This window comes from Ambystoma mexicanum, chromosome 8, assembly GCF_040938575.1.
Source record: "Ambystoma mexicanum isolate Mex_15411 chromosome 8, UKY_AmexF1_1, whole genome shotgun sequence".
Lineage (NCBI taxonomy): Eukaryota > Metazoa > Chordata > Amphibia > Caudata > Ambystomatidae > Ambystoma > Ambystoma mexicanum.
Genome location: NC_090929.1, coordinates 1,567,847,276 through 1,567,875,159, shown reverse-complemented (window position 1 = coordinate 1,567,875,159; position 27,884 = coordinate 1,567,847,276). Strand labels below are relative to the sequence as shown.

Genomic DNA, 27,884 nt, shown 5'->3' with positions numbered 1-27,884 from the left:
AACACCTGTTGAGTACAAAATCAGAGATTCTACAAATATTGAACATTTTTCCACAAGAACCCTCCTATTGCACTCTAAAACTAAAGAATAGTTAACAGCTTACCTCTCAAATAAAGTTATTCTGCATGCCGAGAGGATAGAATGAAGCCTGGCAGCCAGTTGGAGAACTGGAGCCAATTCATCAGATGGAAATGGTGTTGGAGACATTGTAAGCACATGAGGAGGCAGACACAAAAATTATTCTTCACTCCCTTTATGTATCACATCGTCATGCTACTACCCTTCTTAGCGCCAAGATACCCTCGGGTCATAGCTGTGCTTAACAAATCCCTTTAACAGAACCCATTTGTTCACTGGATACCAATGTTTTTGTCCTTTCACTGTGGTGGTCACTGTTTTTTCCATCTGGCAGCATGTTTATCAAAGGAGTTGGAACTAATAGAAGATTTATAGATCTCAAATGCGTGTGTGCTCCTGCTTGGGGCCTACAAAAGTGCAGGCATTACTAGGCCTTTATGCTCCTTCAGGGTGTGATGCTACTGGGTGCTTTACGAAGAAAGCAAAACTATATTTCTCGAACGTTTTCAAGATTTCAAAAAAAGAAATGCTTGAAGCTTTGAGAAGGCTTGGATGTCGAGAACAATTTAATAAGGAAGATAAACGATTGATAGAGCGATTCATTTGTCCATACTGTATGGGCATCCCTCGCTAGGGACGGGAGATGGAACCTTTTTCACCAGAAATAATAATCTTGCCCTTTAAATTTAGAAGCGTGCGGCGGCGCGGGCCAGGTAGAATGCGCTCCCCTGACTCTGCCCACCGGCACCACTCAGTCCCTTTGACGCGTCTACAATATTACCATTGCCTAATGACACTGGGACGTTTGGAGGAAAGGGGACTATGAACTAGGAGTAAGTTAGTCAATACAGAGAGTAACTTACAATTACTCCTATGTCCCGTCCCCTTTACTCCATACTGTATGGTCGATTACAACTGAATTTAGCCCCAGGGTGGAGAGGTGACCCTCCTAAGAAAACAAGTTCCTTAAAACTGCCTGACCAAATGCAGCGTCCAACCTGGAGCTGGCATCCAAGCAGTAGTGCTTGCAGAGGGCCGAAGTCGTAGCCCATGTAGCCGCCTTACTGATGACCTGCCACGGAACGTGCCTCTGGAAAGCCACAGCCGTGTCCTTGGCTCTGATAGTGTGGGCATGCATATTTGCCGGGAGTGGTTTGTGCTGCCCCTCATAGGCCTCCATAATGGTTGCAACCATGCATCTTGCTATGGAGGCCTTGGAAGCTTGATAGCCTGGCCTTGACCCACCGAAGGTGACAAAGAGCGCTTCAGATTTGTGGAAGCTCTTGGTTCTATCCAGGTAGAATTGTAGAGCATGCCTGACATCTGAACAGTGCAGTACCCTCTGTGCTTCGTCCTTGGGGTCCACGAAGAAAGTAGGTAGCAATATCTCCTCATTGAGGTGAAACTAGGAGACTACCTTAGGTAAGAATGCAGGATGAGTTCTAAAGGACCTATGAAAAGTAGTATAGGGCTCTGAAGCCATCAGTGCCTGGATTTCATTGATCCTGTGTGCAGATGCAAGATCCACCAAGAGGGCTGTTTTAATGGTGATCAGCCTGATATCTGTGGACGCCATTGGCTCAAATGGTTTATGCGCCAAGGCGCCCAACACTAAATTGAGGTCCCACATAGGGTGTGGCTTCTTGATAGGTGGGTAGAGTCTGGTGAGGTCCTCCAAATCGGGTTGGAGGATGAAAAGACCACCTCCTCCGAGTTCCTGTAAGCTGCGATGGCAGCCAAATAGGTGCAGCATGTGTCTACTTGCACCACCAAGTGTGCAAGTTGTGCTGAGAAGGACAACACGTCGTCCAACGTGCAAGTCAAAGGATCAACTTCCTTTGATTCTGCCCAGTGACAAAACCTAGTCCACTTGCTCTTGCACTGGCTCTTAGTAGTGTTGCTTTTAGCGCCCTGTATAATATCTAGGTTAGCTTGTGACAGAAGCAGGTGTTTTAAGGTGACCTGTTCAGGAACCCAACCATGCCATTAGGGCCAACCTCTTTGGCAGGGGGCGGGGTGGATGACCGTGCCTCCCTGCTGTGAGAGTAGGTGAGCTGGAACCAGCGGAAGGTGCACTTGGGCCTGTTCCGACTGGCTGAGAAGTTCCGAGAACCATGGCCTTGCGGGCCACCACGGAGCTATCAGGATGATACAGAGGTGTCGAGCCTCCCTGATCTTGCAGATTACCCGGTGGACCAGGGGAGTGGGAGGGAAGGCATACGCGTTCATTTTGTTCTACTCGATCTACATCGCATCCCCCAGAGAGCCCCAGCCCTGACCCTCCCAGGACGCGAACTGGGGGCACCTCCTGTTGGACCAGGTGGCAGAGGTCTACCTGAGGATGACCCCCGCCTGTCGAAGATCTCCTGAAGGACCCGATTGTTCGTTCAACTGCCATTTGTAGTTGTCCGCGCCCAGTCTGCTGAGCCTGCCCGCCTCCAAGATGGACTCCGCCGGGAGGTGTATAGCCCTCAGTTGCATGTTGTTCGCCAGAGCCCCCTCCCAAATGTTGACTGCCAAGGTGCATAAGGTAGGAGACCTGGTGCCACCCCGCTTGTTGATGTAATACATGCTGGTGGAGTTGTCCATCTGGATGAGGACCATCTTGCCACTGATCATTGGAAGGAAGGCTCTGAGAGCAAGTCAGATCGCCTTCAACTCTAGCCAGTTGATATGGGCCTCCTGTTCCTGAAGTGAAGAGACCAAACTCCATGGACGCTGTGGTTGTCCAGGGTAGCTCCCGAGCCCTCCAAGGAAGAGTCTGTGGTGATGGTAACCTGTGGTGCTGGCAAGGGTCTGCCTGTCCTCAAGTTGCAGTCCATGCTCCACCAGACAAGGGCCTGGTGAAGAAAGGGAGGAATGCTGACGAGTTTGGCCTGGGTACCCCGCTCCAGATACCATGAGGCTGTGAAGTGCAGATGCAATCGTCTCATTCTGAACCTCGTGTATGGCACTGCCAGCAGACATGCCACCATGATGTCCAAGAGGTGTTGGTACCACCATGCCGAGGTCACCGCTCTGCTGGGAAAAGGACTTGTGGCCCTCTTGATGGCTGTGACCTTGGTCTCCGAGGGGAAAAGTCTCTCGGACTCATATCCCAGATGAGGCCTAGGAACGTTAGATTCTGCGTCAGCTCCAGCTGTGACTTTGAGATTAATGGTAAAGCCCAACCCGTGTAGTGTATTCATGAGGGCGCAGGAGGTGTGATGGACTGCCTCTGGGGATCTCGCCCTGACAAGCCAGTCGTCTAGTTATGGATAGACATGGTGCCTCTGGGCCCCGAAAAGGGCTGCCACCGCATTCATGAGTCTGGTTAAGACCCTGGGGGTTGAATTGAGGCCAAAGAGTAGAACCTTGTATTGGAAATGAAAGCCCATGATCCTGAACCTCAGAAAGGACTGATGAGGCTGCCACATCGGGACGTGTAGGTGCGCGTCCTTCAGATCCAGGGAGCACATCTAGTCTCCCCTGCACAGTGTCTCTGCAATAAGCGCTGGGGTAACCATCTTGAATTTGTGAAGAGAGCGGGGAAAGGTTCAAGGTAAAAAGGTCCAACACAACTCTCAGGCCATCCTGGTGGTTCTTATGTATGGCAAAAATCCTGGAGTAGAAGCCCATATCCTGCTGGGAGGCTGGGACTTCTTTCACTGCCCGACCCTCTATAAGCGATCGAATCTCCACCAACAGAGTTGTTGTCCCAATCTGTGGGAGTGGAGGGGAAGTGAGAGGGGAGAGGGGAACCGGTAGGCGGTAGCCCGTCGAGACCACTGATAGTATCGAGGGGTCAGTGAACCCTGCGCACCAATATTGTGCGTGAAGGGCAAGCCTGCCCCCTCAGCCCCCACCAGAGACACGTGGACCCGGAGGGGCGTGTCATGTCTTCTTTCCCTCTGAGACTGGGGCTGAGGAGGGGGACGTAAAGAAGCCCTTGCTCCCAGCCTTGTGCTGTTTAGGCCGGTGCTGACTTGGAGACCGTTCCGGCTGTCTTGACCTCTGTTCCTGGAAGCCCCGGAACCCGCCAAAGGTCCACCCCTTGGTGGAACGCTGATGCGCCTGGCTATATGTCTTGGGCATAGACTTCATTAGGATAGATAAGGATTTTGCAGACTGGGAACTGTTTTTCTTCTCATCAAGCTCCTTATCAGTGGTCGAATGAATAAGATCACCACCCTCTAATGGAAGGTCCAATATGCGTTCCTAGCCGTCTGGGTTGAACTTGGTAACCCATAGCCAGGAAGTCGTCCTCATGTCCGTGGCGATGCAGATGGCACGGCCTTCGGTAGGGGTCTATATGCGCAACGGTGGATTCCATAATGTTCTGAGCCACCAGTTTAGCTTCTACCAGCCCCGCCTTGAAACGTGCCTGACTGTGCACTGGAAGTTCTGGAAGGAAATCAGCTATTTTCCACCAGAGTCTTTGATTAACGGCTGCAAGCATGGTGTCTGCATTAGACTGACAAAGGTGTAGGAAGGTGTTGGCATAGACCTCCTTTCCAAATGCTTCCAAGATCTTCTCCTCCTTGCCTAGAAGCGCCGAAAACAAGGTAGCCGAGGACGACTGAGGCTTGGAGTAGCGTGAGGCCGCGAAAATCACTGAAGAGTGGGGTTGAGGGTGTGCAAACAGCAAGAGTGGATCCCACTTCAATTGCCTGTACTTGGTGTCGAGGCGCTGATTGGTGGGCTGTGCCAAATGGGGTTTAAGTCATGCCTTTTTGGACAAGGCAACAACATCCTTCTGCAACGGGAAGCCCCGTTCTAGTCGCCGCGGGGCATAGAGTGAGGACCTCGGCCAGGACCCCTTCCTCCGGTTGTTCGACCACGGGTTGTGGAAGCTCCAAGTATTCGGTCAAACCTGTGAGTCGTTCAAAGGAAGGCCTTGGCAGAAGATGGCGTATCAGGGTCCTCCTTCTCATCGGTGTCCACTAGGGTGTCTGGCTGGTCCGGAGCAGGTGGAGGAGTGCTGGACGCCAAAGGCTGAGGTGTGGAGACGGGAGCCGGAGGCTGATGTGGAACTGCATAACTGTGGGAGGCAGGGAAGCCGGAATCGAGGGAACCGGCGTGGGCAGCTGGGGCTGCGCGGGGGCCTGAGGCGCTGGAACCATAGGGGGAATGTGCTAGAGGCGGGACTGGAGGCAACATATCCCTGATCAAATACCAAAGGATAGCTCCCATTTGGTGGGACCTCATAAGTGTGAGGAACCCTTAAAAAAACCTGTCTTCACAGGCCGGTGGGGTGGCAGGTGGCGCTGGCGTAGTAGCAGTAGGCTGCTGGGGCCGGTGCGTACTCTGCCTGGCTGGCTGCGGGGTATATCTGCCCTACAATGCTTAAGGATAAGCTGTAGGCCACGTACCTGGCAAAGACCAGTCTCTCCTGGATACTCATTCTCATACCTGTGGTGTCGGACAAGCTGCCATTTTGTCGGGTGCGGCGGCCATTTTGTCAGGCTGCATGCCACATGCCTGCGCCGTGGTGCATCCCGCGCTGGGCACGGCCTCCTCCTCAACTCTTGCTGGTGGAGCTTGAGGCCTACCCTGCACCTCAGGACGAGGCCTGGTAGGCGTAGTGTCCTCGGCTGTGTCACCGGTAGTGCTGCGTAAAGGCACCCTCTCAGACATTTGTCCGTCAGTAGGGCTTAGCCCATCGGGTGGACACCTGCTAAAAGAACCTTGCGGTCCCTCAGCAATATCACCGGAAGGATCTGGTGACCCCTTGGACAGGCGGCGGTAGCTGAAGCAGCCTCGGTACCTGTGCTGGTACTAGGACGTGAACGGTCCCTCCAGTCTGGACACTTCCTTGGAAAGGAGTCGCTCTTTCGGGGTGCAGTTGAAAAAAGTGGCCCTATCTTGGGCCTTGATTTGTGCTTGACTAAGTTCTTCAAGTCCTCTGGAGGCGACCGTTCAAAGAGCTCCCTCCACCAAGCTAACCTTTTCTTCAGAGCACACGGTGTAAGCACGTCACATGCGGTACAACCCTCCCAGCCGGGTTCGGGGCGAAGGCAGTGGCGGCAAAGAGCGTGGGGGTCGGACGTAGGGAAGAGCCTCTCGCAGGCTAGACACCTGCTGAAGCCCAATGACGTCGACATGTGCCGGGTAGGGGCGTGGCGCCAGAGGGCTGAGTACCTGATTAAAGATCAAAAGACAGAAGTTACAAGGCCAAAGCCAAACCAAGGAGCGCTGGTGAAAGCAGTGCGCTCCTGTTGATGCAGAAAAAAGGACTGAGCAGTGGCGCCGGTGGGTAGAGTTAGGGGAGCGCATGCTCCCAGGGCGGCAACTCTAAATTTAAAGGGGAGGACGATTTTTTTCTGTTGAAAAAAGGTTCCGTCTCCTGTCCCTAGCAAGGGACGCCCATACAGTATGGAGGAAAGGGGATGGGACATAGGAGTATCAATCATACAGCTGGTACAGTGTGCATGCGTCAAACGAGGGTGTGCTGTGCATTGCATATGAGTTCAGTCACTAAGGTGCACAGAACGGTGTAAGTGTGGTGGCGACAAAGAGCTCTGTGATAAAGATTTTGTAGATGATGAAAATGTACTCTGGTACTCAGAAGATGACCTGTAAAACCTTAATTTCTCTCTTCAAATGTAAATAGCTATTGTAGTTTTTTTTTAAATAAAGTATTTTATTATTATTGTGTTACAACAATCACAAGAACAAAAACAAATCAACATAAGAACTATCATGGTCAGTCTCAATCAACAAAGGCAGTACACATCAGCTGTGGTCAAGAGTCTTCCTTAGTACATATATTGGCGTGTAGTACATAATACCCATTGCACGCTCCCCAGCATGCAGGAGGGAGTCTTAGATCGCTTCTTCTTCCCATCTATCCCAAATTTTCGAGGCTTTGTTGGGACGGCCCCTTGCAGAATAGATCCTATGCTCCATCATGGCGCACACGTCCATATCCAGTTTCCATTGATCCATTGTCGGGGGGTCAGGGGCTCCCCATTTCTGCGCTATATTACGCTTGATCAGCCCTGTCGCCGTGTGTAGGAGCAATCTCTCCCACTTGTTAGCCTCGATTTCATTAGGTACTCCCAGGAGTAGGGCCTTTGGGTCCAGTGGTATGGTCCGGGCCAGGACCCTGGAGAGCTCCCCACAGCATGCATTCCAAAAGGCTTGTATTCGGGGATATGCCCACAAGATGTGGAAGAAGGTTCCCTCCTCCTCCGCGCATCGGAGACAATTTGGGTTTGGGGCCCTTTTCCAGCCGTATAGTTGCGTCCTAGGGTAATATACCCGGTGCAGTATCTTCAACTGCACCAGTCAGATCCTAGAGGAGATAGCAATTTCTCGAGGATGCATGAGGACTTGTATCCAGTCCTCCGGATCTATTTCCCCCACATCCGCTTCCCATTTCGCCTTGAGCTCATTCAGTTCGGGGGCAGCAAAGGAGGATATGGCATTATATAAGATGGAAGTGCATTTGGTGGGAATATACGCTGGTAGGATGTTGCGCTCTATGGGGGTGTAGTCCGGTAGCCTTGTGTCTACTGTTAAGTGGGTTCTTAAAGCGTGGGCTAGTTGTATGTAATGATACCGTTCCGTATTTGGGATCTGGAAATGAGACTGTAGATCTTCAAATGAGGTCAGTTTCCCATCTGTGAGCATATCCCCCCCACTCTTGTGACCCCTGCTTTCATCCAGTTGGGCCATGGCTCTAGTTCACGGGATGCAGCTAGATTATTATTTTGCCAGAGAGGTTGTGCAATGGTGACTTTATTGTACCACCCAACGAACCGGTGTGCTTGTCTCCAGACCATAGTGAGGTGCGTTGTAGTTGTGGGCGGGTTCTCGGGAGGGGTTGATAGAGAATGGTCAGCGGGTCTGCATTTTGGATAGTCGCTATCTCAGCGCGTGTGTGAGGTAGGTCCCGATTCCCGTAAAGAAGATCATTAACCACAGCCAGTTGTGATGCCCAGTAGTAGGTTTGGATACGGGGGACTCCCACTCCCCCCTCCCAGATCGATCTCTGGAGAGTGGTTAACGCTATTCGTGGTTGACCTCCCCCCCCATATAAGGTCCCTAAGAAGTGTCTCTACTAGGTGAAACTCTGAATCTGGGATTCTGTGTGGGGCATTCTGAAGGACGTAAAGGTATCTGGGAAGGGTCATCATTTTAAAGAGTGCCGCTCTACCCATAAGGGTCAGGGGGAGAAGTTTCCAGTGTTGGACATCGATAATGAACCGGTCTGTGATCAGTCGGAGATTGTGTTCTACATAACTTGTCAAGTCCCCGGATATCCAGATTCCCAGGTATCGAAAGCCTTGTCGTTCAACTCGGTACGGGCACTCCTGGGGGATGGCCTGCTCTCCGCCCTTTACAGGGAAGAAAACTGATTCATCCCAGTTGATTCTGAGACCGCAAAATTTACCAAAGCGGACGAGCAGCTGTATTACGATGGGGCAGGATCGAGGCGGGTCTCCCAGGTATATAAGGAGATCGTCTGCGTAAAGAGATGTACGGTCATCATAGCCCTCTGGCCAACTAAACCCCATCCAGGCAGTATTTTGGCAAAGCCAAATAGCGAGTGGTTCGATTGCAAGGGCAAACAAAAGGGCAGAGAGCGGGCATCCTTGCCGCGTACCTCGGCCCAAGGGGAAGGATCGAGAGGACCATCCATTTATCTTTACCTCCGCCTGGATGTTAGTATAGAGTAATTGTACCCATCCTAAAAAGGCTTCCCCGAATCCCATACGGCGCATGATCTCCCAAAGGCTGTCCCATTGAATTGAATCGAATGCTTTTTCAAAATCGATTGCCAGCAGGGCCAAAGGTCCGATTATAATCGGAGATCTCTCCATTGCCAGATGGAGACGGCGTAGATTCATCCGGGTCGATTTGTGGGGCATGAATCCACATTGGTCCGGGTGAATCAGGGTGGATGCAACCAGTTGTAACCGGTTCGCCAGGAGCTTTGCGAGGACCTTGGCCTCTCCATTAATCAATGATATAGGTCTGTAGCAAGCACATTTGTGTGGAGGTTTGTCAGGTTTGGGTATGACCACGATGGTCGCCTTACACAGGTCTGGTGGGAGAGTCCCTTGTTCCCGGGCGGCAAGGAACATTCTGTGCAGGGGGGCCGCCATTCTGTCTGCTCCTAGCTTTTGCCAGGTTTCAACAGGGAATCCATTTGGGCCCGGTGTTTTCCCCGACTGGAGCTGAGATATTGCCTCTGAAATCTCGGCCTCTGATAAGGCGGAGTCCAGATGTTCCCTCTGCTGCACGGAGAGCGTCGGCAACGATAGCTCGTCTAAGAGGGAGGGGTCTAGTGGAGAGACTGGGGCTCGGTACAAGTCTGCGTAGAACATCGAGAAGGCCTCAGCAATCTCAGCGTCTGAGTGATAGCTGTCGCCCTGTGGTGTGACTATTTCCCCGACATGGCGTTGACCTTCGTCTCTTTTCTGCAGCCAGGCGAGCATTTTGCCCGCTTTGTCCCCTAGTTCGTATACTCTCGCTTTAGCCTGCCAGTGGGCCTGCTTAGCGTCATCCATCGCTCTGTTCCGAAGGCGCTCTTGGGCGCGTTGGAGGGAACGATGGGTTTCAGACGTGGGATCGGAAATATGTTTAGCCTACCTGTCGCTCACTTCCTTCTCGGCCTATAGTATCTTTTGGAGCCGGGTGTTCCTTTTATGTGTCGTCCAGGAGAGGATTTCACCCCTGAGCACTGTTTTGTATGCCTCCCATACTGTCACGGGGTTGTCTACCGATTCTTCATTAATTTCGAAGTATTCGGCAGATATTTCCTCTAGGCGATCTATCAGCTCTGGGAACCCCAGGTAGTAGCTATTAAGTCTCCACGTTCTGGGGGGGAGGGCGCCCTGCATACATATTTCCATTGAAATCGGTGAATGGTCCGAGATGCCCCGAGGGAGCAGTTCTGCGGACATTGCCCTGTAAAGGTCGGTGTGTGATAGAAGAAAATAATCCAGTCTGGACATAGAACCGTGGGCACCAGAACGAATATTCCCCAACATCAGGGTGTAGCTCCCTCCATACATCCCGGAACCCAAGAGCAGATGTAAAGTTGGCTAATTTGGTAGGGGCATCTGGGTTACGATTCCGGAGGTGGGAGCGGTCAGTGTTGTTGTTCATGGTGTCATTGAAATCCCTCCCTAGGATGTATATGTCAGGGTGATTTTTCCCTATAAGGGTGGTGAGGTCATCCAGTAATTCCTGTCCCAGACACGGTGGAGAATAAATCGAGACAATTGCCACCTTTTGACCCCAGATCATTCCCAGGATGAACACGTATCGGCCCCTGGGATCTTGTTCTACAGTATGTTGAATAAATGGTATACGCTTGTGTATCAGAATGAGGGTGTCCCTGGAGCCCATTGTGTACCCCGCATGAAAGGCAAGGCGATAGTTAGTTCTCTGGAAAAAGGTACAGTTTACCCCAGCCAAGTGGGTTTCCGTCAGGAGGGCCACATGAGGGGAATGTCTATTTAGGAATTGCATGATAAGGCGCCGTTTGATTCCTGACCCCATCCCATTCACATTCCAAGTGAAGAGTTTCAAGGATTTAGTGTTCTGCATGAGGGATGTGTGAATTTGTGTAGAGGATATTTACTACGTATGATGGGGATTTTCAGGGTATAGCGATCCATAGGAGATGGCGGTGTATTTCTCGCCTGTACTAAGGAAGCAGGGCTGCCTTGTTGAATAGTGCAAGACGTCCCTAACAAGGGACAGTGAGTAGTTCGGCCCATGAGCAAGTGGCAGTCCTGAAGTAACCAACAAAGTTTTGAACTTTCCCAACACACCCCCACCCCCATACTCCACCCCAACACGAAGTACCTGTCGCCCAAACATGCTGATCCTTCAACTTATGGTGTCAGCTCAAAAAAAACCAGACCCTTAGATTAGATAGGGTCGAAACCAGCAAGAAAGAGAGGGGGGGGGGGGGAAAGAGAGGTCTAACCAGGGGAGAGTTCAGACCTTTCCCCAGAGTTCCCACCTTGCGCCCATCGTCGACTTCTTCCATGGTGGGTAGATTGCGCGTTGATATCGGAGGCGCGGGCGGTACACACTTGTGTGTCCCAGCAGTGTTCTAAGGTCCTAGTAGGGGACTATAGTTCTCTTCTTGTTGTGCCGCTGGCTCCAGGATCTCCTGTCCCCCCGTTCTGGGTGTCTCCTCGGGGAGGCCCGCCTCGGTACGGGTCGGGGTCGTCCTTAGCTATTGTAGTTTTAATGAATAGTATATTTCAACGAGAAAGTTGCAAATGATTTCAAACTTTCTAATTTAGTGAGCATACAGTCAAAGGTTTGCGATGAAGTAGCAATAATTTACGAGGCTATATCTAGGAAATGGTAAAAGATATCAAAACATTCCTTTGACAAAAAATCTACTTAGAAAATGTTTCATAGAACCACCCTAAAATCAGTTACAAGTCCAAAACGAAATTAGTATCCGTAACAGCAGACAAATAACATCAAACAGGCCTCTTTCACAAATTCGGACAAAACACCTGGTAGTACATGATTATACTTCATTATCAATGCATCCCCAGCAGGCATACCTTCACTTCCTTCAAAATCCCACTGGCTATTGTAACAGATTCCCCAAAACTATAAGTCATTTGTGCTTCTAATGGATCCCTTAACCCCATGGATTCCTCATATATGAAAGACTCCCATACAAAAATGTGGATCTGTAAAAGGAAGGAGAGCAAGGACACCACTTAGACCAGAAAACTCTGAAGGTCTGTTGCAGGTCTCTGAGCTGAAAGCAGTACATCCAAGACATTGTCCAACAAGTCCGACTCCTTGAACCTCAGCCTCTCAATAGCCAAACATGAATGTTTATGCTGCTTAGGTCCAAACTGAGAACCTGCCCCTGTAAATGGTAGAGCATGTGTATTTTCCACGTGCGGCGTCAGCGGGAGCAGATGTGTCAGAATCAACATAAATGCTAACAGGCACAGCCTCCTGAGAAGCAGTGGAATTACAGGGATCGGCAGGAAAGCATAACCACTCTACTGTCAGCGTGTCCCTGAGAGCTGTCTGTCAAAGGAATTTCCTGGAGCAGAATAACTTGCATTTCCTGTTTCCACTTGAGGAGTTCCCCAGGGTGAGAACATCTCCTCCAGAACTTCCTAGCAGAGCTCCAGCAAGATGGGCACCTGGACTAGCACAGACTTCTATTTCACAGATGGGAAGAAAGTAACCAGGGCCAACCTGATTGCCCTCAGTTCCAGCAAATTAATATGCTGCTGAGACTCAGAGGTTGACCACAGTTAATTCACCGGCAGATCCGAGAGGTGAGCGCCCCAACCGTCCAAGGATGCATTGAGGACCACTGTCACATGCAGGGAGGGTGGACAAATGTTAGGGGAGTTTTTCTAAAGAACCACTTGGAAGTAAGACTTAAGTAAGCTATCCCAGTGGTTTGTAGATCCCAAACTCATAGTATCAGTCTGTACTACTGCTGGAACCTTGGTAGAGAAGAACAGCAGTCAGGCTTATCTTAAGAGGAAGATGTAAGCTGTAGGTAAGTACACTGAACCCAATTATTAAAGTACATCAAAGAAACACTTACACAAAGGTATATTAAAATATAGATTAATTATATTTACACAAAAATCACTTTAAATTACTTAGCACAATACACCAAAACACACAGGAATACTTTAGAACACTTTTCAAAGGCCACTGCTTAGTTTGTAGTTGCTCGTGGCTACATTTGTTACAGTTCTTGACAGTAATGACAGTTCTATCGTATTATCGTTAATAACATGCACTCGCAAATCTTAGCAGAAATACGGTAAAGACATTTACTCTGCATACAAGTTAGTGACCTTTGAGAAGGAATATTATTGTTGGTTAGTGCAATACTAGCAGTTCTGAAGGTTTCTATGCACAGCAAGTCTTAAGGTTCAAAACGTACCACTAGCTAAAGGCAGATCGGACAGAGCTCAAAGTCTTGACAAGCAGTAGAATGACATGCATTACTCACCGTAATAGCATTTCTGTTGACTATCTGCTTAGATTCACATGCTGTGCATATGGCCCGACATCCAGTGGTAACCGCAGAGTATTGCATCTTGTCTTTCGGGGACCGAAAGGGAACGTCGGCATAGGCGTGTCTGTAACACTATCCCTATCGTGACATGTAGTGTACCCAAAATCCCTCACGCGCAGAGGTCTCTCCGATTGTATTTTTTCTGCCATGAGGGAGCCCAAGGCTATTGTGAGTGAGCACATAAAGAGAGAAAGTAATAAGACGTCTATGTTCCTTCCACCTGAGCGGGGAGGCAGGCTGGGCGCATGTGAATCTAAGCAGATACAATCATCAGAAATGCTATTAAGGCGAGTTATGCATGTCTCCTGATGCTTGTTAATCTGCTTAGAATCACATGCTATGCATAGACTAGACATGCTAGCGAGCAGTACCCAGAGTTGGAGGTGGGTTGTGAGAAGGAACAGTAGTGAAAAGATGTCTTAATACTGCTTGTCCCACCTGAGAATCAGATCTAGAATGAGTGTCTAGGCAATAGTGTTTTGTAAAGGTGTATACAGAACTCCAGGTTGTCGCTTTGCAAATGGACTCTAGGGGAGTATTTGCAATGAATGCTATGGGAGCCCCAGTGCCACAAGTAGAGTGTGCTCTAGGCTTGAAGGGCAGTTCTCTCTTAGCAAGAGTATAACAGTGTGATACATTTGACAAACCACCTTGAGATAGCTGATTTAGAGACAGGATCCCATTCTCTACCAGCTGCTACTAAAACAAACAACTGGTTTGTCTTCCTCAGTGGTTTCGTTATTTCCATGTAAATCATGACTGCTCTGCGTACATCTAGTGTGTGTAGGCTTCTTTTGGCCATGCTAGCGGGATTCTGGAAGAAAGTGGGTAGTTCAATTGATTGGTTCACATGGAACTTCGAAATTAATTTAGGTGCAAATCGGGGAGGAGTGCGCAGAACCACCTTATACCTGTGTACTGTAACTATCCTTTGCCACTAGGAAGGCTGTCTTATAAGTAAGGTCTTTTAGACTTGCTTTATGCATTGGCTCAAAAGGAGACCCCATGAGTCTGGTCAATACCACATTTAGATCCCATCCGGGAGCTGGGTTAGAAACGGGGGGATGAATTCTCTTAACCCCTTCCATGAAGGCCTTAATAACAGGTATTTTCCACCACAACACCATCTGTTGTGACGTAGTGTAGCTGAGAGAGCAGCTAGGTGAACCTTTAGGGAATTAAAAACCAGTCCTGAATCCAACAACTGTGTCAGGTACAACACAATGTGGGTAGGAGATGAGTCAATCAGGTTGATGCCCTTGGTATCGCACCAGATGACAAAGCATTTCCACTTACTAAAATAGCAATACCGGGTGTTAGGTTTCCTAGCTTCGGTAAGTATGTCCATGCATCCCTTAGGGAGTTGAAGGTGTCCGAACACTGACCTCAGGAGCCAGGCCGCTAAGTTCAGAGTTTTTGGGCATGGGTGTAGTGTTTCCCCAGGTGTCCTGAGACAACATGTTGTATGGGCAGGGCAACTTCATAGGAGGGGAGAGGGACATCTCCATCAGATGAGAGAACCAGGGTTGTCGGGCCCACATGGGGGCCACCAATATCATGGTGACTGGTTCCTGGTGCATCTTGTGCACAATCTTGTTGAGTAGCGGAGTCGGGAGAAAAGCGTAAACAAATTTCCCTGACCATGTTATCCAGAGTCTGTTCCCCTTGGAGCGGTTCTGGGGATACCTAGAGGCGTAGTCTTGGCACTGGGCGTTCTCCTGAGCGGCGAACAAGTCGATCTCTGGGAAGCCCCATTCTGCGAAGATGTTGGAGACGATGTCTTCGTGTAGACGCCATTCGTACTCTACGGGTAGTGGGAAATCTCTTCGCCGGGAACGTTTAGGGACAGCAGGAACATCTTGTGTTTGAGAGCCCACATCCAGATGTTCTGGGACAGCTTGGATAGCCCTGGAGTGTGTGCCCCCCCTGTATGTTTAGGTGATACATGGCTGAGGTGCTGTCTGTCAAGATCAGAACTGTCTTCCCCTGTAGCTGTGTCTGAAAGGCCTTCAGTGCTTTGAATACTGCTAATAGCTCTAACAGGTTTATGTGGTTGGACGCTACTTGAGGGGACCACACTCCATGCGCTGTCTGCCGTAACAGATGAGCTCCCCACCCCGTGAGAGAGGAGTCTGTCGTGAGAGTGGCTTCTACTGCAGGGGAGGTGAAGATCTTCCCCTTCAAGAGGTTTTCCCTCGACCACCACTGCAGAGAGAGAGAACAAGGGCTTGCCAGACAACTATCAGATCCTCCCATTGTCCGCTGGCCTGACAGCACTGGCTGTTGAGCCACTCTTGCATGGGACGCATGCGCAGCCGCACGCGAGGAACTAAATAAATGCATAACGCCATAATTCCTAGCAGTGGCATGGCCTTCCATACCGCCACTTCCCGACTGGCTACATATCGATGGATCTGAAACAGCATGTTCTGAACCCTCTCGTTGGAGGGGAAGACGAGGCAGTCTTTGGTACGAATTAGAGCCCCAAGAAACTGTTTGACTTGACTGGGGTCTAGGCTGGATTTTATCTCATTGATGGAGAATCCCAGACTGAACAAGAGGTCTATTGTCTTCTGAGAGTTCAATAGGCATGTTTCGTAGGAGTCCCCTGTTATGGTCGAGGTAAGGGTAAACCGGGACGGATAGTTCGCGCAGGTGTGCTGCCGCTACTGCAATAAACCTTTGTAAACACCATTGGTGCCGAGGCAATGCCGAAGGGGAGTACTTTGAATTGATAGTGCCTGTCCTCGATCATGAACCTTAGATATTTTCTGTGCGCTGGCAACATTGAAATATGAAAGTATGCATCTTTCATGTCCATTGTCGCCATGTAGCCCCCCTCCCCCGTTTCAACAGTGGGATTACTTCCTGCAGAGTTACCATACAAAACCTTTGAGGTTTGATAAATTGGATCGCTGGGCGCAAGTCTAGCACAGGGGGCATGGTGAGGTCCTTTTTTGGTACAAGGAAGTACACTGAATAAATACCCTCGTTTACCTGAAGAATAGGGACGGCTTCTATGGCGTCCTTTTCCAGAAGTGCTTCCACCTCTCGTCTCAGGATTCGCAGATGGTCTGGCATCAGGCATCGTGCTTTGGGGGGTCTGAATTGTGGTGGTCAGGCGAATTCCACACATTACCCGTGGGCGACTGTCTTGAGAACCCACTGGTCTGACGTTATCCCCTCCCATGCTGAAAGGAAAGATGTTAAGCACCCCCCGACCGGGGTGACATGGGAGGGGACCGGGATCCGTAGGTCATTTCTGCCCAGAGGCTGTGGCTCTCCTGGAGTTGGGGTCTCTGCCTTTCCCGTGCCGCTGTCCCCTGGGTGGATAGTTGGCACGGGTGCTGGATGCCTGTCCTGAGTTCCAGGTATTTCCCGTATTATACAGGTTTTGTGTGGAACGGGATTGGCCCTGAAAGGACCTGCGGGAACAGCTTCCCCTGTGGGGGGAGAAGGGGGGGGGAGTGCATTTGGGTGATTTGCAGAAGAGAGTCTCATGCTCTTTTTTGGCAGTCTCGAGGGCATTGTCGACTGCTTTACCAAAGAGATTCGTCTCCTCAATAGGCTTATTAATAAGAGCTGCAGCATCCAGCATGTTTTTCAGTACGTTCTGGTTGACCTGCCTGCCCTCGGTCACAATGGCAAGTAATTTGGTTCTAGCGGGCTCAGGCACTAGTGAATCGTGGGTGCCATGGCCCTTAATGTACGTACTGAGGCAATGAGCGAAATAATTTTTCCACCCTTGGATTTACTGCCCTAGTCTGGGCTGGTGTGATTAAGGAAGGAGCCAATCTCCTCTTAATGGAATTCAGAAGAGGTATGGCTTGGCTGGAGGGTGGCTTTTCTTTGAGGATATCCTCCACAAAGTCCTGTTCAGGCAAAGCCTCCTGGGTGGCTATTTGAAAATATTCAGCCGCCTTTTTCAAGATGGTGTTGACGCCATCTGATCGTCCACGGGGGAAGCCTGGCGGGCCGGAGTGGAGGGAGGGGAATCCAAACATAGGACATCAGGGTCCTGGTCGTGGGTAGGGAGCGCCATGGTTCCACCTCAACCTGGTGACTGTCCTCCCAGTCTCCCGTGGGATCCGCCTGGTCATCCACAGTGTAGTTTTGAGGGAAGTTCGTATCCTCCTCCTCCTCCTCCTTATAAATGTCCCGATATGTGTCCATCTGGATCTCGTCTTCGGGGTGGATGGAAGTGTAATCCTCCTGAGAAGGTCCTAAATTTCTTAGAAAATTAGAAGCAGGAACAGAGGGAGTGTCCTCCCAAGGTCTCTCGGGGGTAGGCTGCTCTGAAAGCGAGACAAACTTCTCCAACCTGTCCATACACCCTTCAAATTTTTCTCTTGTCCATCTAGATGAACCAGAAGGGTGGAACATGAGCATCTAAGTGCTGTGGCGCATCTTTCGACGTGTCCGCAGACCCCTCCTTGCACTTTGGCGTCTCTTTAGACCTCTCCTTCAGCCCCACTGCCGAAGCAATCCTAGCAATGCTTTCGGAGATGTTCGCAAAGCGGGGTGATGTGCCGGTTGACTAGGAGGCCTATGTGCCGGTTGACTAGGAGGCCTAGCGGTAGATTTTTCTCCTACCAGGGCCTTAGGGAGCATTGGAGCGTCAGCTAAGTGCGTTTCGACGGCCGGATGCGTTTTGGAGGTAGCGCCCTTTTGTTTAGAAGGCGCAGTCACAAGACGTTGCTGCGGATGCGGGAAAGGCTGTGGATCTTGATCAGAGATCCCGTCGAAATTTTCGGCGGTCCTGTTGGCGCTTTCGCCCATTTCTACGGTGTCCAAACTGGGGTTGGGGTTGTGTGTTTAGTGTGGCTTCGATCTTGTACGCTCCTGTTGCCCGGTGTTATCCCCATAGCGTTACTCGCGTCAGGCCTAGCGGGGTTGGGGACGGGCGTGGCGGACCTAGGAGAGTCCGTTATGAGGTCGATGGCATCCGACACGGATGCCTGGTCATCACTAGTACCCTTGTCACTTTAGGCGGGTGTGGCGGTGGGGGAAGAAGATCCAGTCCGTGACATGCCATAGGCCGCCCACCGCTTAACGCGGTGCTCCTGGAGCGTTTTAGGGCGCAGGAGTTTACAGGCTGCACACCGCGCTTTGTCATGGTCAAGGGGTAGATAATGATTGCACTTTGAGTACTTGTCCTTCCAAGGATATCTGGCCCTGCAAGAAGGGCAAAACCTAAATGGTGTCCTTTCCATAGCGAAAGGCAATCAAGGCGATGACCAGACCTAGAGGGCAAAGAGGGGGAAAGAGGACAGACATAGCTGAAAGGATATGGCCACCCTGACCCCACTCTCCCTACTGTGTAGGCCGGCCCGAGGGCCCGCCACGTGGACGGCTTCGTCGCCGGATCGTAGGTGTCGAAAGTCCACCGCAGTCTTCGGCGTAGTACAGGAACCACCGTCGAAATGACTTTCAGGGAATAATCGACAGTCGATAAGAAGGTGATAACAATGTCTCTTATGAAAGAGCTCTGCAATAGGGCAACCAGTAATCTGGGTGGAAAAAACAATCTGAGGGACCTCAGCGCGTGAGGGATTTTGGGTACACTACACGTCACAATAGCGATAGTGTTGCAGATACGCCTATGCCGAAGTCCCCTGTCGGTCCCCGAAAGACAAGATGCAATGCTCTGCGATTACCACTGGATGTCGGACCATTTGCACAGCACGTGATTCTAAGCAGATTAACAAGCATCAGAAACGAAAGTTCCTGTGAATACTTTACAGTCTCTAGTCTTTAAGATGCAAGAGGACACAATCAATGTTAGAGACCCTGTTAAAGGACTCGCTAACGGGACACAAGCATTGGCTTGAATCTGAGGTAAGAGGGGGTACACTGGACACTCCAACGTTCTGGAGCGACTTCACAGATCAAGGTAAGCAATACTTTTCTCCCCACAGTACCTTAAATTAGAAGAAACGGTTGTGGCTGGATTCTCCTCGATGCAACGGCGCTGGACACGACCTCCGGATTCCTTGGTCTGATGGCGAAGGCAGTATAATGGATGGCATCTCTCTGGAGTAGTCTCGAGGGCGGACCTCTGACACAGCTTTCAGCAACTTCTTTGGTCACTCTGTGGTTTTGGTGCCTTTTCTGCAGCACCAACAAAGGACACGATTCGCCTGGTGAACCTTCTTTGCTTTTTTCAGTCCCACGCTCTGCCGAGGGCGTCTGGGCGAGTTTGGATCGGATCTCTGGAGTGCCCTTCATGGCTCAGCAAGGAATTGGACGAGTTTGGCCTTTCCACGACAATGCACTTGGAATGGGCAGCAGGTCTCCTGGTATTGGGGTTTTGAAGCTCTGGACCTCAGGAGATGGCTCACATCAAAGTTAGTCTTGGGAATGGTTGTTTCCACCACTCAAAGGGAGGGAGGAGTCCTCTTCAGAGTTCCTCTGTCGCATAGAAAACGGGGTCAGGACATCAGTGGTCGCTTCACAGTGTTGCAAAAGGTCTGCAGGAGTCTCTGGTCGTCTTTTTCTTCGGTTACTTCAGTTTCCAGTGGTCAACTTGCCTTTCACGTCAGGAGCCTGACCATTTATTCAGTTCCAGCACACACTCCTCTACAATCTCTCTCAGCAATTCACAGAAAGGGGCGGGTGACTGTCGAATTAGGACAGCCAGACCCCAGTGCGAGCTGGTCCTATTCAGGCACGCAGGCAGAAAAAGGGCAGGGGAGTGAAAAACTCCTCCCCCACTTCCTGCCTTCCCAGACACACGGGTGCCTAGGCGGGGACACCCAAGGGTTCCCACCAAAGGTAAAAACACACACAGGCTTCCCCCACCCAAGATGGTAGAAGAAGGGCTGACAAAGAACAACCACGCTAGTAATGACGAAAAAAGAAAGGAGCCACCAAGTTAATACTTGGGTGACCCTAATGGGTATAACCGGGGCTATGGACATAGCCTGAGGTAGAACATTCACACAACAGTTGGTAGAACACGTCCACTACCACCAGCCATGATTAAAAGATTGTCTATGTGACACAAGAGTCACAGGGGCACAGAGAATGGGGATGCCAAGTATCCCTTTGGCACTCCACATAAGGTGGTGTGTGCCAATCTCTCAGATTATAACATTTTAGGAGAGATACTCCTTAAGAACTCTAATTGCTCTAGGATATTGAAAATAATCTCAAAGGAGGACCCAAGGGGTCACCAGCAACACTGCCCAAAAGGAGCTCTGTGCTGTCATAGTAAAAATACATATGCTTTAAAAGAGATATGCAAGAAAGTAGACTCTATAGGACAGTAAAAATCAAAGGAAAGAGTTCCAAAAGACAGAGCCAATAAGAATGAATGAGTGGAAAAAGGCTCGACTCATTCAGGATTAAAGAAAAAGGAGTCCAGCAACAAGTGCTGAGGGTTTCACTAGGAGAGTGGATGAAGCATAAAAATGATACATTTCCCTAACGACGAAACATACCCATCAGTAGGTTGTCTCTCAGGGGTAGTGAGCAACACGGTTTGACACCTGTAGAAGGTCTGTTTTAGGACCCTGAAATTGTGACCACTGACGACAGAGGAGCCCGTGAAGCGGCCACAGGCAAAGCCGGCCTTCCGAACCACCAGAATAGAGGTGGCCATGAGGCCCAGGAGGCGCAGAAAGGCTGAGGAAAGAACTTCTTTGTGATTGTATTACATGGACCGTCAGAGATATGCTTCCCACTCAATACTCTGGTGGGAATGCCCTGCCCAGGTGTGTCCAAAACCACACCGATAAATCAGAGCGACTGGGACAGATAAAACGTGGGACTTTTTGAAGTTCAGGGAAAAGCCCAAGTTGCTCATTACTTGACATCCATCTTTGCTTAAATTGTTTGCAACGGCAGTATTTACACCATTTTGAAATTCCAATCGCGCATCAGCAGATTAGTTTGAGCAGCTTACTATAGTTAACGGAGCATACCATCCGCCGCCTATTCATATCGCAAATTATATAATCGCTTGCGACTCCAGCGGCAATCCTTTTTTCGGACTTCTAACCACATACTAGGAGGCTATTATGTGGTCCAATCCACTTGTTTAGAGAGTGGCCGTTTCCGTCTGGAAGAGGCAAAGTTTAACTACCAGTCAAGATACAGACATATCACCACTAACATTAGGTTAATAGTGCTTCAGTTGTGGTTTAGAATCACACCCTGATGACGACCCTAGTGAGTTGGAACATGTGTTGGCAAACAGATACCATACATTTGTGGGAAAATAGATATCTTGCTAGTGTAGTTAGACCAACCATGTAAAATTAGATACCGATCAACAGGTGCTGTTTGCAAATACATTTTGTTATTTCATATGTCACACTAGACCCATTGGATTACAAGTTTGTGGAGTTAACAAATATATACTAATAATCCTTGTTCGGTATTGTTGTAACAAGTTGATTCCATTTGATATTTGTGTTTTTATCACATAACCTAAATAAATACAACCGAACAGTCAAAACCTTACTGACATCACTCATGTCATTTGTACACCCTTAACAACCATCTCTGAGCGCGGTTAGTAGAGGACAAACATCTTTGTGGTATAATCTTTAAGTGACCTAGGGAAGTCACCAGATCTTCCAATTCTGCAGCCCGTTCTTCTCCCATAAGCTTAATTTGTAATTCCAAGTGGTTGCGCACCCCCATCACTACATAGATGTTAAAACACAGATAATACTATTATTAACAGGACCCACATCCCAACACTTGGAACACATTTGTAACAGTTCAGCCTTTAACAATTGGCGAATCCCTTGTATAAATAAGGTTAGTATTATTGTATATATTATGTTTATACGGCTGCAATATTGGATCCTAATGGTCCTGAGGCTGGCCAGAACTTTGATAATGGAAAAGAGAAAGACATAGGATCCTGTTTTTGTTGCACGAAATTATGAAATTGTATTCATAAATAAAATTGTATTATCATTCTTTTACTTCCTTTCTGTTTTCCTCTTTTTATGTCACAGAAATCCTTTATGATAAGCAAATTAATATAGATTCTTCTTAATTCACTGGATAATGCTTGGGTATCCACTAAATATCTTGTATCATGGATCCAAAATTATCAGAACATTAAATGCTTGTAAATGGCGCCCCTTTATGCTTGTATTCTTATGCTTTCAATTTCTCAAAATTTCGACGGTCTATTCCTTTTATTGCCTTTAGAATACTCTCTATATTCAGACTACTGCATTTATAGCTTCAGATTATTTCTTCTATCTATTAATCTCCTTGCAATTACAGTGCATAAGATTGCCACTTTGGTTATAAAAGTAAAGCATGATATATGCATACAAATACAGTACTATTGCAATACATACAATTGCCCCTTTAGATTACGAGGCTATATGACTAAATTGGTCTGGTCATTTCTGTTAAGCTGAGCCTTTAAATGTCTGTAGCATGTTATTTCTGTGATTGTTAGGGAGAATTCTCCAGACTGGCTAATTTCCCTTACCTACTGAGTCCCCCAGCAGCTTTGCTGGATTTCTAGGATTTATTTTTTTCACCTGGTAAGAGTGTGAGCCTTTTTTCCCACTCTTACATGTGTTATGTGTATTTCTACTTTGTGTGACCTTGGGCACTGGAGCCTCACCTACTCCATGTGCACCACTTTTGTGTGTGTTACACAGCACCTTCAGTGCAGTGACACAGGGTTGTCTTTTGAGACTTCCCACCGACTCCATTTTCTGGGGCTGCCTACTGTCCCCCAGAAACAGGTAAAGTTGCCATTAACTTTATATAGTCACTTTAAACCACAAACCCAGTACACCCCATCTTACATGGAGTATTGGAAAGGGTTAACTCTTACCCCTTTTTGTCTGTGGCTCTTGGAGCCGGTGGCAGTGGTATCTACCCTAACTTTTCTACCGCGGTTATCTTACATAACGTGGTCATGTTTTAGGCTATTATATTAGCCTCGAACATAAAACACACTTGACCATATATGTTTTATTTTGGCTCCGGCTGGGTTTAGTCGCCATTTCTTTATGTTATAGTCTTTCTCGTGTTTTTCTCTGCGCGCCAAACCGGGGATGACTCCTTTGTTCGCTGTCTTTTCGCGGGCCTCTGCACAGAAGCCCTCCTTAATGCGCCGGAAAGTCTAGGTAGGCAGGATGTGAAGGAGGGATCTTCGGACCCCTACCATGGGTTCCCTTGGAAGCCCAAGTTGCACTCTTGTTTGATTGGCTAAGGGGACTGGCCTTGCCAGGCCAGCCACCCTGCTGTGTGAAAGGGGGAAAACTGCATAAAAAGCAGGTCTCTTGGACTGGAAAAGCAGTCTCGCCACTGGAACTAAAGAACCAACGAGGAACTGGAAGAAGAGGACCCCGACAACGACTGAACCGCCCGGTGAAGCCCTGCTGCAGGTCCGAATCTCCAAATCCGATGACAGAAGATCCTCCAATTTCTGGGCAGAATCTTTCAGCATCTAAGTAAACCAGCAGACGTCCATGAAAAATTCAAGAGAACTGGGACCAGGATCAAATAAACCTACACAGTCATTGGCTGGCCTATGCAAGCCCTCTACTCAAAGGTTTTGGTAGTCAGCCAATCATGCTGGCCCCCAAATTTACAAAGCATTCAGGTACCCGGAATGTCCGACAGAGGGATAGGGACTGGTCAAAACCATTGCAGTGTGTGCAGGGCTGTGCTCAAAGAGAACCAATGTGGGTACAACAGCCGTTTTAGGCCCTCCTTAAGCGTACCCAGGACAAAGTTATCTCCCAAAAACAAAATGGCTGTGAGCAGGACGTGAAATAAATACATTAGTAAGTAAATGGCTACCAGGAAGGGCATTGGGCTACCAATGTGGTAATCTGCTTGGATCCCTGGTGAAGCCAAAACTACATTATAGCTGCCAGAGACTACTCTCAAAAAACAATTTAGGCGATGTAAGTTTATTAGGGCCCTAATGGGGTGCTTGTAAAGCACCTCTGTCCCAGGGGCCACATGAGCAATTATCGGCCCATACACTCAAAAAGGCTTGAAGTGGCGGGGGAGGGGGGCCATCAGGAGAGGTCCCTTTAGCCACAAAAATAGATCACAGATTTAAGGAAGAACTAGAGGAAACAGCAAAGCGTTTAGGGGACCATAAAAATGGACAACAGAACCTCCAAAATGGAATTATGCCCAAATAATGAAGAATACATTTCTAAGCTAGGGAATCTACAGGAGGAAAGAATCTATTGGGATCACTAGAACACAGGACTAAAACAACGTGGTAGTCATTTTACTCCTGCACAATGAGAAGGTGGCAACCAAAGCAGTAAAAAGGCTACACAGCAGTGAAGGCAAAAAACTGAGTACATAGCTGACACCACCCTATCACACAGGTACGTTCTTGGCTTGGAATGTGCCCAGGAATAACATGGCACCCTTAACAGCACCAATGTCAATATGGGCAGCTGAGGGAAACCCACAAAATGCAGTTGTAGCTTTCGTATGGACTTTCAGCAAAAAAAAAAAAAAAAGAGTAGGGACAAAAAAAAAGAAAAAAAAAGTCAGCAAAACCTCTAATCGACTGCCTAAGTCAGCAAAGTTAGACCCAAACATGGAGATCTGAATCAACTGGTAGCCAGAACTCGAGAATGAATCTGTGGGAAGAAGAATTACCTTAGAGATCATGTTCTTTGTGGCATGGCATAAAATAACCAAATATCAAATTGAACATTCTACTTTGAACATTTTATCTTGGGACATGCCCTTTGAACATTACAACAGTGTGTATGTGAGCTTTCAATGTAAATGTAAATACACTGAATACATGTAGTTTTATTTTTAAAGACCATTTGACTTTACCAACCATTTGACCGTGCCAGGGTATCCTTTATTCGCTTATTGATGGCTTCAAGTTCAGATGTGGTGGCAGTTAAAATAGTTCCGCCCTCAGTCTCTCGCAGCTCATTCAGTTCCTTTGGCAGAAATGCAAAATTATTATTACCATTTCCTATTACACAAAACATTGTTAAACCTTCATGGCTCGCTCTCATTATATAAGCAAACATGTCTGTATTCAATGCAATATTCAAATCAAAGCACAGCCTGACATGAAATACAAAAATGTACCAGTTAGCTACTTGCAACAAGTGGTTCTTAAGCATGGGGTTCCTAGTGGCATTCAGAACCCCAAACTGGGAATTAGGACTTTCTTTTTCCAAGATATTATTTTATGGATTGTCAAATGGCAACAACCAAATTATCCTATTCGTATTAATTGATTTACAAAGCACTTTTGCTAAAGCACTATACAGCAAATGGAGAAATTACTTACCAGTAATATTTTGACTGGTTGAGGGGTCCTGGATTCAGGTGAAGCACCCTGCCCTCCGACTGGGGAGAGAGGTTGGGGCTCCAGGGAAGCCAAAGAGGTGGGCAAACAGCCAGTTTCAGAAGGTCCGGTTATCATGTCCTCCTCACCCAATACAGGGTGATTAACATCAGGCGACAGTTTCAATGCCTACTCTCACTGTCTTTTTCAGGAGTAGGCTCCTCTGTCGCAGGGCCTGAGAACTTCATGGCCAATCTAGCTGGGGATTTTGATGGAAGATTCCCCAGCGCCAGTTTAGCCAAGCGCTCCCTTACTGCCTTTGGGTTCAACTCCCAGACACCACACAGAGATATTGTGTGGGTCAGTGAGAGACATTTTCGAGTTGCAAGTCCCTGCAGCGTTGACTTTAGATGGCTTGGGCCTGACATTCTGACACCGTTTGGAATCGAGAACTTGAGCCCTGTTTCAAACATTGTGCTGAGCGCAAGGACAAAAAAGGAACTGATGCAAGGCGGAGTAGTGCATTCTTGAAGTACAGGGAACAACGTCACGCGCAGAGCCGACATGTTGCCTGGTTGAGAGGCGACGTAGATGTTAGGACTGATTTTCTATACTCTGGCCTGGCGGACAGATGTATAGAAGGCCAAACTATATTGTGACAGGGACATCTCTGGGAGTTCTAGCTAAACCAGTTCAAGGTCGCAGTAATGAGAGGTCTAAGCTAAGTCTCAAGAGGTGAAAAGGGTCCACAATGAGTACACAATAGGAATCAGAAAGTTCACTTAGACAGTAGGTATAAAAATACAGTTATGTATTTATGGCCAAATATCACTATGAAAAATGACTACTAAAAGGTAGAAGTATCACACAACACTAATAATAGATTACATTATATAGTCACTAAAGCAGGGAATAATACAAATCAAACTCCTGTAAAAGAAAGTACAGATTATTTTTTCTTCTACAGGTGCACAGAGAACAAACCCTAACTTCAAAAGTCCTTCCCTAAGTTGTCTGGGGGACTTATGCCCAAAGGTTCAGGAAAGGTTCTGACAGTTTGTGATGCAAGAAAAAAAATGAAGGTAGGGTTTCTGGGGGCCAATGAACGGTTCCAAGGGTTGAGGACAGTTTTATTCAAACTAACAAAAGTGTCTCCAACTTTCGGAAGGCTTGCGTGATCTAGAAATGGCAAAGTATAGCAAAAGATTTATAAATGTTAAGCAAATGTTTAGAGGGAGTTTAGGGGCAGGTAAGAACTACTCTAACTCACGCTCGTACTCTGATTCTTCCCAGGACAATGCAGGTCAATGGAAGAAGGTCTGAGGTTGCTTTTACCGCCGTCAGCCTCAATCCTGGATTCACAGGTTTGAGCTGATCTCCGGTCAGTGTCTTTCACTGGTGCAAGGACTCTCGGATGAAGAATGCAGAAAAACACGATGCAGGACCGTAAGCTATCGGATGGCGTTCATCGCAGCACGGTGACACAAAAGGACTCACTTGCCGTGGTCAGACTTTCCCTCCCATCTTGGGTCCCCTCGACGCTAGGACTCCAAGGTTTTACTGAGGTGAGTCTTGTAGGACAAGCTTAGGATCCCTCATGTTTCAGGTCTCAACGTGGAACGGCGACGTCAGCAGCATGGTAGCCCACACTCAGAGATGGTCGGTCCCAGGACACTTCCGACTGCTCTTCCTCGCAGGGTACCAGGCAGATGTCAGGAATGGATGTTCCCTCCACCACATGGGTCGCAGCTCCCTCACAGGACTGCTGAAGATCAATGGCAAGACAGGGCTCCTCTAGGAAAGCAGTAGAAGTTGGTCCCCAGACCTCCTTCAGACGGGTCTCACAGCAGGACAGGAGCCTTGGCTCCTTCAGGTTACTCCAGAATCTCTGAAGAGTGAGTGCAGGGGTCCTCTTATTATCCGAATAGCCATGTAAGAGCTGAAAATCCCACTAGCTAGTAGCGGAACAAGTCCCAGACAAACCCCAGCAGTGATTCGACCAGGACCACTGGCGGGAACACTCATGCATAACATTCGCACACTGAAACCAGTTTGTGGATTGGACCACAGTCCCAACCCACATCCTGCCAGCAAACACACAGTCCCTCCAGGAGCCCGCCAAAAGCCTCTGCTTTGCCGGGCACTGGAAGTCCACATAAGGATTTTACGAAGGCAAAAAAGCAAGATGGCCAAAGGATAAGGGAAAAACCTTGTGGCATGGCCATGTTTGGTCACTATCCACAGTTAGTAGCCAAACGCGGTAAAGCTAAAACGAAAAGCACCCAAAAAATTGTAATAAGTCACTGCTGCCATCTGCTTGTACATTTAGCAAACCTAGAGTAACCAAAAAGTGTGTTAGTCTAGGGCAAAAACAAAAAAGTGTACCCAATTTTACTGCATTGTAAGATGCACTGTACAATGATAAGAGTGAACACAAGTGATAACAAGTTACTAAAAGTAGTAACAAATTAACTAGACTAAGGGAAAAAATGTTTCCCAGTACTG

At 48.4% G+C, this 27,884-nt stretch overlaps 1 protein-coding gene across 1 annotated transcript in view; it reads right to left on the bottom strand.

Moving 5' to 3' along the window:
- The window catches only part of SMC3 (structural maintenance of chromosomes 3), a 1,173,064-nt gene that overhangs the window by 219,356 nt on the left and 925,824 nt on the right, over positions 1 to 27,884 (bottom strand). Inside the window, exon 23 of the mRNA XM_069611771.1 lies at positions 24,915 to 25,023. Within this exon, the coding sequence (XP_069467872.1) occupies positions 24,915 to 25,023 (109 nt within the window). The remainder of the gene's footprint in view (positions 1 to 24,914; positions 25,024 to 27,884) is intronic.